Source organism: Canis lupus, chromosome 6 (genome assembly GCF_003254725.2).
Source record: "Canis lupus dingo isolate Sandy chromosome 6, ASM325472v2, whole genome shotgun sequence".
Lineage (NCBI taxonomy): Eukaryota > Metazoa > Chordata > Mammalia > Carnivora > Canidae > Canis > Canis lupus.
Window position 1 is genome coordinate 23,399,378 of NC_064248.1, and position 14,921 is coordinate 23,414,298.

Genomic DNA, 14,921 nt, shown 5'->3' on the forward strand with positions numbered 1-14,921 from the left:
TAGCAGGTGCTTTTTGTTGGGTTGAGAAGTAGCCTGAAATCAACATTTTTTTCTGTCTTTTGTAAGATCCTAAGCTAACTGAAAGATTAAAGTGACGTGCCAAAGCACGGGAGGTGAAGGATGTGTTTAATGTCAAGAGGAAAAGTGTGAGAGTATCAAGATTCTTTCAGTTAAAAGACACAAACCCAACTCAAACTGGCTTAAGGAAAAGAAGGAATTTATTTGCTCAAACAACAGAAAACTCCAAGGATTTTCTGGCTTTGGCCATGGCTTGATCCAAAGGCTAATATGATGTTAATAGAAATCTGTCTCCAGTTTTCAGCTCCTTTCTTCTGTGATTGCTTTATTCTTAAGTAGGGTCTTCATGAATGGTTGTCAAACTTGGGACACCAGCAGCGCTCAGCTCCCCCAGCTCCCCCAACTTAGCAATCCTAAAAGAAGAGCACCTCTTTCCCGAGGAGCTCCGGGAAAAGCCCAGCCTTGGCTTGGTCACGCAGTCCACTCCTTTCTGAAACAATCTCTGTAACTCTAATTGGCCAGACCTGGCTTCTGCATCCAGTCTTGGAGCCAGAGGGTGAAAAAAGCTGGGTTTGTTTTGTTTTGAACCAAAGAAGGGGACCTGGGTACTAGGCAAACATGCTTCTGAGGGAAGTCAAAGGGGAGAAGACAGAGACAGGTCAAGAAATCAAGTATCTGAAAATCAGAGGGAGTAGGGGCTTGCTCAGTGTTTGGTAGCAATACTTTGAGATGGCAAGACCTAAGAGGAAGTGGGTTTCCAGTCCAAGGAGAAAGCTTCTCAGCTAACCAAACTTCACCATGCCCCAAACAGGGGATGGACACAGTCTATTGTACCATTCAGCCTGAAATAGTTGATATCTCAGCAGTAATGAGTGTAGACAGATGAAAAATGACTGGAGGGTGCTTTCTAATGTTTGAACCATGGACCTCTGCACAACCCTAGGGTGACACAATAACTAGATTTCCTATGAAAGGTGGAAGGTGGAAGGGATCTAGTTAGTTGTTTTTTTAAGCACTACAGAGGGGACAAGACATAGCCTGTTTGGGGAAATTTCCTTGGGTGCTCAATTCCCATAAGGGTCCCAGTAAAATCAAGGGGGGTTGATATCATTTGGTTCAGCAATCAGTGAAGTTATCACTTAGCAGGATTGCAGAAAGCTTGACAATGAGAGGGGAATGATGGAAGACTGAACACAAACAGCTTAATAACTTACATACTTTTTTCCCCAATAAAATATATAATATTTATAGGTTGTTTCTAAGCAGGACTACCTTTTATGGTTGCTTGCATTCCACATCCAGAAGAAGCAAACCATAGATTCAGCTGCTCATGTCTGAGCCAAGAAATCATGCAACTGGGACAAGCTATTTTTATTTCCTTCACACTAGCCAGGACAGAAGTAGTCCTCGATTTGAAGTCAGAGAACCTAGGTTTGAAACCAAGATTCAACAGTTACTAGTTACTGAACCTTGGGTAAATTATTCCCCCTTTGATCCATGGTTTTCTGGTCTATAAAATACCACCTCCACTTAGGAGGAGGATTAAGTAAGATGACATATGGAAAAACACATAGTATGAATTTAATGTTAGTTTCTTTCTCCAACCTCTTATTGAATGCCACTATTTCGTAACCACAATATTTTAAAATATATGAACTGCCTTAAATTGGGTAGTTGATATGCTTCAGTGAGAATATCAGGTTATCATGGTATTTGGGAAGTTTCTGTTATCTAAGGCCTAAGTTCAAGCAGCATGATTTGTAATAGCAAAAAACTTGAAGACTACCTAAATGAATATCAACCAGGGAGGAGGTAACACACACACACACATTGTTTATGTTTACTGACACAGAAAGATTTCCATCATAAAGTAAAAAAGTAGTGGCAGACATGTATAATATGATCTCGCTTTTGTTAGAACTGAACAGGACATACCCATCATATACACACACAACATGCATATTATACATATGACATATATATTGTACATACAGCAAGAAATCTAATATACCATTAATAGTGGTAATTTCTTGAAGGTAGGTTGAGAAGTGACTTTTAGCTTCCTATATTCATTTTTTTTTTTTAATTTACATGTTATTGTAAAAAAACAAAAAATCCCTTCGCCCCAGTTTAGAGTTATGGTAACTTCCTTCTCCACAACAGCACTTAGGCCAAGAAAAAGTTATTGATGATCCTGAAAGTAGAAATGAGGTAAAGTGTTAAGACTGGTGTGTGTATGAGTGGGGGTTACACCGCAATACGAGTCCACTATGCTACTCACTAATGACATTAGTAAAATATGAGGTAGTTAAAAGCTCTCTTAGATACATGGATTATTGTTCCCCTCGAGCAATTTATTATGCATAATGGAAAGGATTTTCTTTGATGGGTTCTTCAACTGCATTTGCATTTTGCCACAGAGAACAAAGCAATGTAAAAGAATGAGTTGTTTTTTAAATTTATTTAAGAAAATACTTGAATTGTGTAAGACAACCAAATTAAATATTTAAACATGAAAAGAGTGCCAGAGTCAGGACACAGCATTTATTTTGCTGACTTGCTCTGACAGATAATAGAGATTGATTTAATAGTGGCCAAATACAATGGCAGTATTTACTAAAGGGCCAGAAAGTGGCTAGTTGGGGATAACTGCATTTAAAAGGAGATCCAATCCTTGAGTCCATTCCTTTTAGCAAAAATAACTAAAACCATGTTGGCAGAACCAAATCTTTGCAAAACATACCACATCTATGGCCTCAAGATAGCTGAGAACCCAAAAGCTTGAAGAAGCCTCCAGTGTTCTCTCAGGATCAACAGGGTGCTTGCATCATCCTGGTCCTCTGTATTGATATTGACATTGGAGCACTGTGAATTTGGTAGTACAGGGTCAGCCTACAAAGGGTCTTGAGTAGTAAAGGTCTTAGGTCTTGAATCCTAAGGAGGTCAATGAAACTGGCATATTATACAAATACTTACTAATAGAATAACCACATAAGGGCTGATCTAAGGAAAGCCTCTGCTTTCAGGAAGAATTTCACTGAAACCCTCCTGGCAGGTAGGTGACTGGGTCTTTCAAATATAGTGTCATAATTTTTCTTTATAACCTAACCCCAAATTTAATTATAATAATTCAATTTACATGTAAAGCAACGTGCCATGTCTCTAAGGAAAACGAGAAAGCCACATTCCTTGCATTCAACAGTTTATCATCTAGTGATAGGTGTTTATTGAACAGCAGCAACTGACATCTGAATGCTTACTATGAGCCAGGCACTTCCCATGCTTTCTCATTTAAACCATCACCTTATGACACTGGTACTATTAGCCTCATTCTACAGGTGAAAAAACCAAGGCTCACAGAGGCTAAGTGATTCACCGAGGGTCACACAGCTAGTATTCTGGAACTGAGATTTGAATCCAGGCAATCTACTCGCCTCAAGTTTTATGACAGAGGTACAAACCAAAGAGAAAGCAAAACCAATTAGATAGGTTTCAAATATGGGAGGGAAAAAAATATGGGAGGGATTTGGGAAAACTGCCAGGAGGAGGTAGTGCAGTCACAGCCAAGACAAAGCACAGGTGTAGTGAAAGAATGGAGACTAGCTAGTTTGGCCATGTAAGGTGAAAAGGTACAGTGGTGGATATAAAGAGTGAAGAGACAGCCTGAAGTCGGATCATGAAGTTATGCTTAAACAAGTTTAGTTTAGATTTCATTCTGTAGAGTGGGAATGACAGGAACTCAAAGAAATGATATGCTTTCTTTTGTGTTAGGATTATTTTGGTAGAAATTATTTGGATAAAGTAGCTGGAGATGAGTTGAAGGAAGACTGGTTCAGACGCTGTAGAAGTCGAATAGCTTCTCCTATGTCAACTGTCCAAGGACTATTTGTTAAGACATTTCTTCTGTGTTGAAGGCTCTGCTATTGTGTGACTTCTGGCAAGTCATATACCTTTCTGACGCCTTGATTTCTTCATCTGGAAAATGGAAAAACTGGATGAGCTCTTTTAGATTTCATCCAGCTCTAAAATTTTCTGAGTTTCATGAAAAAAAATTGTCTTCTTGAAATCTAATCCTGGATGGTTTTAGTCTGGGAGTGGAACTGGGCTGAATTGTAGAAAACTTGAATGTACTTGAAAATATCATCCCATTGTTATCTCCTCCTGGGAAAAGAACCAAAACTCTAAAAAAATAATACAGCATTATGCTTTCTATCTTTGATACCATTTATAAATACCTACTTTTATTTTGTTGCTGGGTAACTGTGACCCAGAAGAGTTGACTTTGCATAAGAGAAACCCAGTCCTCCAGTCTTGTTTTTTTTCCTATAATCTCCTCATAGAGTGGTTAGGACAGAGTTAGTGGAAGACTAAGTCAAAATATGGTGTTTTTGGACTCCTGTTACAGGGGGTTTTTTGGCCCCAAAGTGGGGCTTGGACTCACTGACTGAGCCAGCCAGGCATCTGGAAAATGTTATTGTTTTTAAAGCTAATCTGTTTTTGTCCTGAGATATTACCAAGGAGAAGGAAAAGTGTTTTCTCCCACTCTCTTAGAAGTTGTGTTAAGTCTACCATTATAATTTCCAATTGACCTGTTGGGTAATATTTATAGAACTTTTCTAATACATCTCATCTGTGTTATACATCAGGATAGATTTGGATGGTGTGAAGGTAGGGTGATCACCTCTTCCCTTTTGCCTGTAATTTTCCCAGTTAGGCACTGCAAGTCTCATGTCCCAGGAAACCCTTCAGTCTCAGGCAAATGGGGATGATTGGTCACCCCAAAATAAGATGCCTTTATGATACTCAAGAACATCCAAATCCTACCTTGTCTTTATCTTTCAACTCCCCACGAGGATCCTGTAAAGCCTACATAAAGTAGAGACAGGAGCAAAGGGTAAATATAGTGCTTTACTTGATTACTAGTTATCTTTTGGCTGAGCTAATCCTGAGGCCCCTTAAGAAAGCTATAGTAAAGCTGTGATGGAACACATGAACGTGTCTAGAGACTAAAGGCCTCTATGCTCTCCTTCAACCCAAATTTTATAATTTTAGAAGTTAAGATCCTTTGGCCTACAGTGAAGTAGAAACAGAAGACTGAAGCAAAGATGAATGGGCCTAGGTCTACGTGTGAAGGAGAAACACAAGTTGGCTGGCTTTGAGGGCCTTGATTCAGTGGTTCTCTCTCAATTCATTGAAACATCATGCAGAAGAAAGAGCCACAGATGTGTGGTCTTTTATCGCAGAGTGACTCTTCTAATTGGTAAACATGGCCAAATCCATATTCTGGAATATTAACAGCATCTCTTCCCAAGGAGGGAGCAGGGAGTGGGAGTGGAATAAGAGAGGGAGATCTTCTCCCTGTATGATACTAACAAAACCAAACCAAGAGGCAGTGCAGTGTCACTGTGTGAATATGTAAAACCTCTGTAAGAAAGCAACTTCTGAAATGAATTTTTAAAATCAGAGCTTATTTCAAAGCAATAGAAGCCTTTTTAGTTTCTTTAGTAGACAATTTATTTTGATAAACTTGCTCAATAACAAAAATACAAGTGAAGAAAATTATGTTCATTTTATACAGTTTGTATTAACAATTTGTTTTGAAACTATTAATTGAAAAATGTTATAACCAATTAGAAAACAATTCTTAATAAAATTTGGGGTAATATACAGACCTTGATCACAAACTCTAAAATCTCTTGAGGTGATACAACTAATAAGTCCTGTGTAGGGAATACAACCTACACAGGCCATGTTTTTCCTTCATATATTTTTATCCTTCAAAAATTAGTTCTGAAAGACAGCTTACTGTTTTGAATTGTGAATGTAAATTTAATTTTTAAAAGAAGGTCAAAGTGGGTTGATAAAAGTTACTACAATCAGAGTAACTTGTGGCTAGTAGTCTTTTAATAAAGACAAAATAAATGCAACATGTTCTTCGCAAGAAGCCCACGATGCAAAATAATAGCTAAGAGTATATCTAAAGTTAGTTTCCAATACTTTTGCAGGGCCTTTCCTCTAAATCAATAGGTTGTATGTCACCAGGACTATTATTTTACTTAATAGATTAAACAGTGAATTCACAGAAAATCAAGCAAAGATATCAAAGCTTTAGGCAAAAAGGTAAAAACCAATGAAGTGTTTTGGTCATTTAGAATATTTAAAAAAAAGAAGAAGAAGAAGAAGAAGAAGAGGAGCCATCCTTCAAAAACAAAACAAATGGAAGAGAAAATAGGGTAAGAAGAAGAGTCAGAAAAATTACATACACACATTAACAACATAGAACATGGATTACCTTTGGAAAGAATCATACTGAAATGTTTGCTTTTAATGAATTGAAGATTTTTCATGTTTACAGATGTTTAGGCATGTTCAATAGGAGCTTCCCAAACTTTCAAACTAATTTAAGTCTTGTGCAAATAAAACCTATAAATAGTTTTCAGCAGATTTTACAGTGATGTTCTTAGGTATGAGAAGAATGCACACACTCTAAAAACAATGTAACAGACAAAGTTTGACAAATGATTGCACCATAAAACAGTGTTTTATATACAGTTTACAAGATATGATTTCCTGCTATAAATTAATATTGTACTATATAGTACTTATTATAGTGACCTTTTTAAAAGCAACTGCTGACAGTTGTCTAACTTTTCACTTACAGGATTTATAGAATTTTTATATGAATGAACCCATTTCATTGTTTGGTCTGGAAGAGTACAAAGATTTGACTTCACATACTACTTGATGGGACAGTCCCAATCCTGGGTTAGAGTGCTGACTGGTTAGAGGGAGTGTTCTCCTACCAGCTCTTTATGCACTGGACCTCCAAGACAATGATGAAATTAAAGACAATTTAATGGTTTGGGTAATAGATACAAATAAAACCTAAAATTTTGTAATCTTATATGCAATACCACTGTAAGTGAAAGAAGTAAACAGTGGGGGAATTCTTAGCAGCTGAGAAACTTTCTCTCCCCATGCTCATGATCCAGTTAAAAATATTTTGAGAAACTATTTACAATAAAATTCATCTTTTGGAAGAGAAAAGCTCTTGGTCATATCATAAATTAATTTGAACCATACTTTGCTAACACTTTATCTCAGTGGTATAATGGTGACAACCAAAACTTTCCTTCGAAGTGATCCATTTGACGAGGACCAATCAAATCACAATGGGAACTGCAATCCCAAATGTCCGTAGAACACGTCCAGTGGTATTCTCAGAATTAACTAGACATCATAATACTTGGGGAAAAAGAGTCTCCTTCAGTCATTTCCCAAAGGTTTCTTTGACCCTGGAAAGGAAGAGTGTGACATTCCCCCAGAACACTCAAGGAATGCACCACAGTGGTGGTTCACCTCTTACCCTGACTCCTGAGTGAGCTGAAACACTGGGGTTTTCTTTCACAATAAAATACTGCTGAATTAACAGTAAGATATATGAATGTCAAACAAGCCAGTGTGAAACACATCAGGCTCCTCCATTTTATACTCTGAATATCCAAGGAGGCAGCCCCGTTTCTGAAGTAATCATTTTATAATTTATAATTAAGCTTTCAAAAAACAGTGCATTTGTTTCTGTTTGTGTGAAGCATGGACAACACGGGACTCTAACTCTACTGATAGGGACATTTGGGTTGCCGTTTCACTAGAAAGAGGAAAAACTTTTAGCTCCATTGCCAAGAAAGAGCCTCCTGCCCCACATTTCAAACAGGAGATTATCTATAGTGTTCACCTGGAAAAACAACTGGTATGCAAGCATGGAAATGTGGAGAAAAGAAACAATGTATTTTAAAACTATTTGTGGATTGATTTGAGGGTTAGCTGCAATGCTGCTTCTAAGAAAAAAACGTAAAGCTGTGGGTTTAGTACAGCCCTTTAAAGTAAATGCAAAAGTGTTAGCTTTTAGCAAACAAAGGCATATAGTATATAAAGAAAATATTGTATTGCTCAGGTTTTTGGTAAAGGAGATGTACTAATAATGCTTACAGATGAAAAGAACATAAATTCAGCTTTTATAGCAGAGTGAAGTTAGTGTTGTAGAAAGCCAAAATATTATAAATTGATATTACTAGTGAACTTTGTATTTATGTAAAGTTGTGTGCTTGAACATAGAAAATGCATTATTCAGGTAACAGACCAAGCCAGTAGAAAAAAGAGAACCTCTGTACAACAGACGACAGTTGCCAATAATTTAAATAGTGTCAGATTCCCCAAATTATAAGGTTTTACATGATCTTACCTTCTACTCTCATATACAAATAAATTAACCCTACAAAGAATTTTAGCTTAACTTAAAATTGGACCTAGAAAGGTATGGGATTTTATTTGTACCTATTACAAAAACCTGTTAAAATCAAGGGCTGCTACAAAGAATGAGGTAAACTGAAGACTCTCTCCACTATGCAGCCTTCAGATAAATGGCTTTTTTTTCTATTGAGTTCTAGGTTTGCACACCACAGTGTTTTGCTAGCAAAGCATTCAGAGTTCTCTTCCAGGAACTGTTTGCATGTGTGTGTATATAAATTTACACACACATACACACACACACACATATATACACACTGTATACTGCATCAGCAAAATATATATATTATATATATATTTATATAAATATAAGTAATATTTCCCCCACCCACCCACCCCCAACAACATGTTTCTTAGTGTTTGATTTTTTTTTGTTTTGTTTTGTACACAGAGAATAGGGAATTTCAGGATTTTTACATACATTTTAGCAAACAAGTTTTGATCTATTGGCTTCTTGGTGTAGTAATGCAACAGCAAATCATTCTGGTGCCAAAGGCTCATACCATTACAAGGAAGCTGTGAACACTAATTTCTTAGGAGGTGAGGCCAGCCCCACATGAACTTCTCTTGTAACCCTCTGGTCCACCATGATTCATAAATACTTAGACTTTTTTTTCTCAATTAATCATTAGACGTTAAAAACGGAACAACAGAGTCACAAAGGGCCACATGCTTTTCAGTATAAAGCATTCTCCTTCACTAGGTTGCTATCACAGTGCAGACCTGACTGCCTGAATATGCTCAGGAGATTTAGTCAATATTGTCTGTATTTGGTTATGGAAAAGGCTCTCCTTTTTTGTTTGTTTTGTTTTTAAATCCAAAGTGCATAGTGAGAACAAATCAAAGCATTTTTTTTTTCCTTTTTAGCATCAGTTGCATCTAAGCATCTTCCCGTGAGAGGACTACTCAGATGCCTTGTCTTTGTCCTCCCCCCTCCAAAAATAAAAAAATAAAATAAAATAAAAAATAATAAAAGAGTTGAGCAATTTAGACATTCATCAGCCTGGTAAACAAACTTTGCCAGCAAATAGAAGTCCTACTATTGTAAAGAAAATTGATAAGACAAAAAGTACATATGATGACCCAACTACTGTGTTGTTGGGTAATTTATAAGGTTGGCCTCCGACTTCATTGATGTAAAATCCTATTGGAAATATTAGGGCAGCCATACAGAAAAGGATCACTGTAAAACAAACCAAAACACAACATTAGTAACACGGTTTGGTAATTAGGAAAACAATGAAAATTTGGCACAAAGGAAGTTTATAAGAAGGGCTGTGGATTGATAACATGGTCAAACCTGTTAAAACACTGACCACTTGTCAAAAGATTTTACATTTTCTATGGATCACAAAATATTGCCAATGCCTAACTATTCAACACAGTAAAAGCTAGACTAGCCTTTTTTACAAGCGTTAGGACAATTTCGAATATCAGCATTAAGAAAGGGCTTCAAACCTACTAAGTAAGTGCTTACTTACTATTAACTATATAAATGATTTGTTTTTACATTTTGATTTAAAAAGTTTAATTCTAGTATATTTAACACAGTATTATATTAGTTTCAGGTGTGTGCATAAAGTATATTTGACCACTTAAAATAGTAGTTAAGGGCTCTAGCTAGAATGAGAGAGGGTTTATGATCTGGCTCCACTACTTACTGGCTGTGCTTAGGCTTCTGGTTCCCTTCTAGAAATGAGGTAAGTACCAGAAGGATAAATAAAACAATGTTAAGTCCTTGGCCTGATGCCAGGCTGATAGTAAGTGCTGAATAAATGTTGCATATTATTGTCATCAGTTATTCTGCCAATTCTCTGTTCCTCTCAGTATCAGGAGGAATTGGAGAAAAGGTACATAGAGATAATAGTACTATTTTTCTTACTCTGATTTAAAATCACTTAGTGGAAAGAACCTCAGGCTTTTGAGATGATTAGTAAACTCATTAGAGTGGTTATCTCTCATTATCGACAAAGTTAGAAAAAAGATCTCTCTCAGGTTTTCTGAGTACATAGAGGTTAAAGTGGGGTGTGTGTGGGGGGCTTCTTTGTGTTTTGTATAGGAACACAATGAAATATATTATTTGCTAAAAATATTTCTAGAACAGTCCCAGAAAACCCATCTGGGTGGAATTACTCAGTCCTATTTCAGCAAACAGCTTGTGGCCCTGGGCTACCAAAGAAATACTCTTCCTAGTGAATAGAGATTACCATTGACAGGCTAGCTTTTCCAAGAAAATATTTTATGCTTTTTGAAAGCATTTTGGTCAAATGTTCACAGTCCTTCAAATTTCTTTGGAGGTAGAAACATTTCTTCAGCGTAATATGAAGACAGGTTACTATACTCACTGCATATGAAGGGTTGAAGCTTTCCATTATTAACCGAATGAGAAACTTCTTCCAAGTTAAACATATCCCCACGAATACAGACAGAGTCCTGGATAATCAGCAGCTGACACTTGTCCTAAATTATTTTTGTGTTAATCAATCAACAAATTTAATAGGAGAGTCCTTTAAAAAGCCAATTAGGAATCTTTTCCTGGAAGACGTACCTCCAGGGTAATATCCAAGGTATTAAAAAGTAACATTTTCTTAATTAATACACTGGTCTATGGAACACATCAGCACTGTTGTTTGCTTTGCACCACCTAGATGGATGATCTCATATTATACATACAGCCTACTTCATTACTTCATTTTGGGCCAACGACCACACCAAATAATGTTACACAAGTGAATTTATTCTTATCCAGGTGCCTACTACTACAGAACAAATGAAAAATTTAGATATTAAGTATTAGATCTTTTTGCCTTTCTGTTGTAGAGTCAGCAGTAAAAGACTATTAGTGCTTCCAATGTCCACTTATCAGTGTTATCTGTCACCAATTTCTAACAGTTCTTATTATGCTCTAATATGGTTTGGTAAGTAAAATGAAACCGCAATCTAAGTAGCTATAGACCATCTAATAGAAAAACAATGGGAGAAAGTTATTGCTTTAAAAACAAATTGTTTCTTAATGTTGACTAATCTAATCAAGAAACGTAATTTGGAAGTGCTTTAGCGATACGCAGGTATTATAACTGTTCATTCTGTTAATTAAAGTGCCAACTTCATTCCTATCTTTTTCTATTTTCTACTGTAAAATAGAAATCTATCCTTTTTAATGAAATAATCATTTAATGATTATATTTAAAGTAGAGTTTAATATTTTACAAGAGTTAAATACATTCCAGTTAGGAAAAGCTTAATCAAATATTTTTTTAATTAATTTTTATTTATTTATGATAGTCACAGAGAGAGAGAGAGAGCGAGCGGCAGAGACATAGGCAGAGGGAGAAGCAGGCTCCATGCACGGGGAGCCCGACGTGGGATTCGATCCTGGGTCTCCAGGATCGCGCCCTGGGCGAAAGGCAGGTGCCAAACCGCTGCGCCACCCAGGGATCCCCAAGCTTAATCAAATATTAAAGAAGCAGTAAACTCCTATTTGATCTAATCCTAGTTTTTAATCCAAAGAGTTTCGTTCTCTATACTCTGGGAAGATTTAATGTAGGTAGCTGAGTTTTCTTTTAAGCTCTTGGGACCTGTGAGGTTAACTTTAGATCTTAAAATCTTATTATTTTTTAAAATTTTTATTTATTTATGATAGTCACAGAGAGAGAGAGAGAGAGAGAGAGAGAGAGAGATAGAGGGGCAGAGACATAGGCAGAGGGAGAAGCAGGCTCCATGCACCGGGAGCCTGATGTGGGATTCGATCCCGGGTCTCCAGGATCGTGCCCTGGGCCAAAGGCAGGCGCCAAACCGCTGTGCCACCCAGGGATCCCTTAAAATCTTATTAATGGTGATAGTATCTATCAACTTTTTACAATTAAATTTTGAGTCCTAAATAAGCCTATAAAGACATAACTTCCAATCTTCCATGGCACAGATTTCTTGATGGTGAGAATCAGATATTGAGTTTACTGGGAGATAAGAATGTAAATTACAAGGGCAGAGTTAAGGATAAGGGGGAGACTTGAAGAAAAAGACATCTTTGTCACCTTTGCCCCCAACAGGCAAGCTGCGTCACATGTGGCTCTCGTCTGAGAGTTCTCCACTGTGTAAACCTATTAGAAAATGTTACCCTGACATTTTTACCAGAACTACAGTTTAAGCAGAATAGAAATATATACAGTAGAGATGAAGTATATTTTCAAAAGCTGAATGGAAATAGCAAGGGGAGCTCAATCCTCAGGACTGCCACCCCCGTGGACTAGCTCTGGTAACAATGACAGTGGATTTAAGGAAGCTGAGAAGGGTAAAGCAGCTCTAAGCTTACTGAGATGACATTAACTACAAGATAGATTGCTGAGCTAAAAAACCAAGGTACGGAATAGTATACATAGAAAATATTTTCATAGAACATCCAAACATATACACATATGTTTCTGTGCACAGGACACCTCTGGGAGGAAATCCCAGAAACTTGTAACAACGGTTGCTTCCAGCAGAGGTATTGAATGGCCACAAATGAGACTCACTTTTCACTTGGTGACACTTTCCTAGGCTTTGAATTATGTATCATATGCCCAGATTATTTTTTAAAGTTATTATTTTAAATTATTTAACTAAAAAATAAAGGCAAAGCACATTACATTTGAGGTAGCTACATATACTTAAATATCTGTTGAAAAGAAATGAAAAACAAGATAACCCTAGTTCTTTCTGTTTATTGGGTTGCAAGAACCAAAGGAATCTTAATGCTCCCATTAACTCATACTAAAGTAGTGTTGTTATCAAATTATACTTTAGATTTTTGGTATTCAGAGCACATGCATTCCTAAATGTTAACTAAGTCCCCAAACTAAATCCTCCTTTTTTGACTTTATCTTACTCCTTAAAGAATGAATTCTTTCTGGATTAAGTGGTTGTTATCTGTGAATAAAGATTCTCTTCAAATTTGCATCACTTAATTTAGCAGCACTGTCTCTACAGCTGCCTGTGGACCCCACTATCCAGAAAAGAATTAAACAAGGTCATCAACTTGTTTCACATTTCTTAACTAGAATGGAGAAGCCTCTCTAGTCAAAGTCAATTTGATCTAAATTTTAAAATTAAGGGAGTAGTATAGACTGAAATAAAACAACAAAGCCAGAAAGATATACATTAAAGAGTTTCATAGGGAGATAGGGAGAAACTGACACTCATAAACGAATATCTCTATCTTATGGTCTTTAAAGATAAATTGAGCTTTAACATTAATAGGGCTCCACGGGATTATGCCTTACCCTACCATACAAGTTCTAAATGAAAATATTAAGTGAAAGTAAGCCGTGTTATAATATTCACTTTTTAAAATTTATGCAAACCTGATATAATTATAAGGTATTGAATTAGAAGTTAAATCCCATGGTATGTGGCATAAGAATTATTATCCTGTTCTTCAGAGCAGAGTTTCTCAACAGGGCCCTATTGCCATTTTAGGCCTGATAAGTCTTTGTTGTGGGGAGCTGTCCTTTGCATTTGTAGGATGTTTTGCCATTATCCCTGGCATCTACTCAAGATGCCAGTAAAATCCTCTTAGTTATGACAACCGGAAATGTTTCTAGACATTGACAAATATCCCTGGGTAGGGGGGTACAAAATTGCTTTAGAGAGAAAGAAGAAAGCAAAATTTCAGAAATATCTTTCCTTCGTGCATTTTTGCTGCTTTTAACTTGGGAAAAGCCCCTGATGTGTTGGGAAATTAAACCAATTTTGTAGAGTACAAGAAAATGTATAATATATATCATACCTTGGGGCACAGCTTAATAGAATATGAAATGATAAACAATTATTAACCAAATGTGTTGATTTTGCAAGGTCATGCAACTTACAGTAGAAACTCAAAATTAATATTAAAAAGCAAATCACCACCTTAATCTAATTTATATTTCTGTACATTTTCTTCTAGATTTACCTTTATTTGGTGGAGGATACCAATACCTTCAAGAGGAGTAAAAGACTCAGTAAAAGACAGCTCTGAGCCACAGACCTGGAATGCTTATGTCACAATGTGAGCAAAAATAAAATTCATTAAAATAGCATTTCATACAAAGCAATTAAGGTTTTGGATGTCTTGGTCTTGTGGTGAGAATTCTGAAGAACTGATGGGACTGTGTAGAGTCTATATGATGGCCACAGCAAGTGGTGCTCTTTGATGATTATGGAGTCTTTATGACTGATTCTTGATATCTTCATTAAAATACCAGTGTGCACGCCTTCTAGACAAATTTAGTAAGCACAGGTTACTTACTTCCAGTGAATGCTATCCATCGAGCATATTTTGTAGCTTCTCTCCGCCAGTGGGAAGCTACCAGCAAACCACATGTGACAGTCAATGAAATGATTCCCATGATGATAAAAAACAGTGTGGTGACCCACTCTGGGGGAAGCCGAGGTGGGATGCACGTCCGGTCTCGTCCATGGATTGTTTGACACTGTCGCACAAGGCCCACAGTGAGTGCTCCTGGGAAGATGCAAAAGGTGGGAGTATTTTAGTGGGTTTGGCATTCCCAAGGAATATCCCCCACCAATATCCCTTTAGTCCTTAAATCTTATTTCTGTGTAAGCCACTCGGGCAT

General features: G+C 36.8%; 1 protein-coding gene and 1 long non-coding RNA gene across 3 annotated transcripts in view; one reads left to right on the top strand and one right to left on the bottom strand.

The window, feature by feature from the left end:
* The window catches only part of LOC112640263 (uncharacterized), a 69,352-nt gene that overhangs the window by 2,655 nt on the left and 51,776 nt on the right, over positions 1–14,921 (top strand). For both annotated transcript variants that reach the window (XR_007411251.1, XR_007411252.1), the window contains exons 2-3: positions 11,611–11,736; positions 14,252–14,353. This is a non-coding gene — a long non-coding RNA (uncharacterized LOC112640263). The remainder of the gene's footprint in view (positions 1–11,610; positions 11,737–14,251; positions 14,354–14,921) is intronic.
* The window catches only part of MOSMO (modulator of smoothened), a 63,043-nt gene continuing 56,778 nt past the window's right edge, over positions 8,657–14,921 (bottom strand). The window contains exons 2-3 of the mRNA XM_025416235.3: positions 14,594–14,806; positions 8,657–9,508 (exon numbers count right to left, since the gene is read on the bottom strand). Of these exons, the coding sequence (XP_025272020.1) occupies positions 9,324–9,508; positions 14,594–14,806 (398 nt within the window). The 3' untranslated portion in view covers positions 8,657–9,323. The remainder of the gene's footprint in view (positions 9,509–14,593; positions 14,807–14,921) is intronic.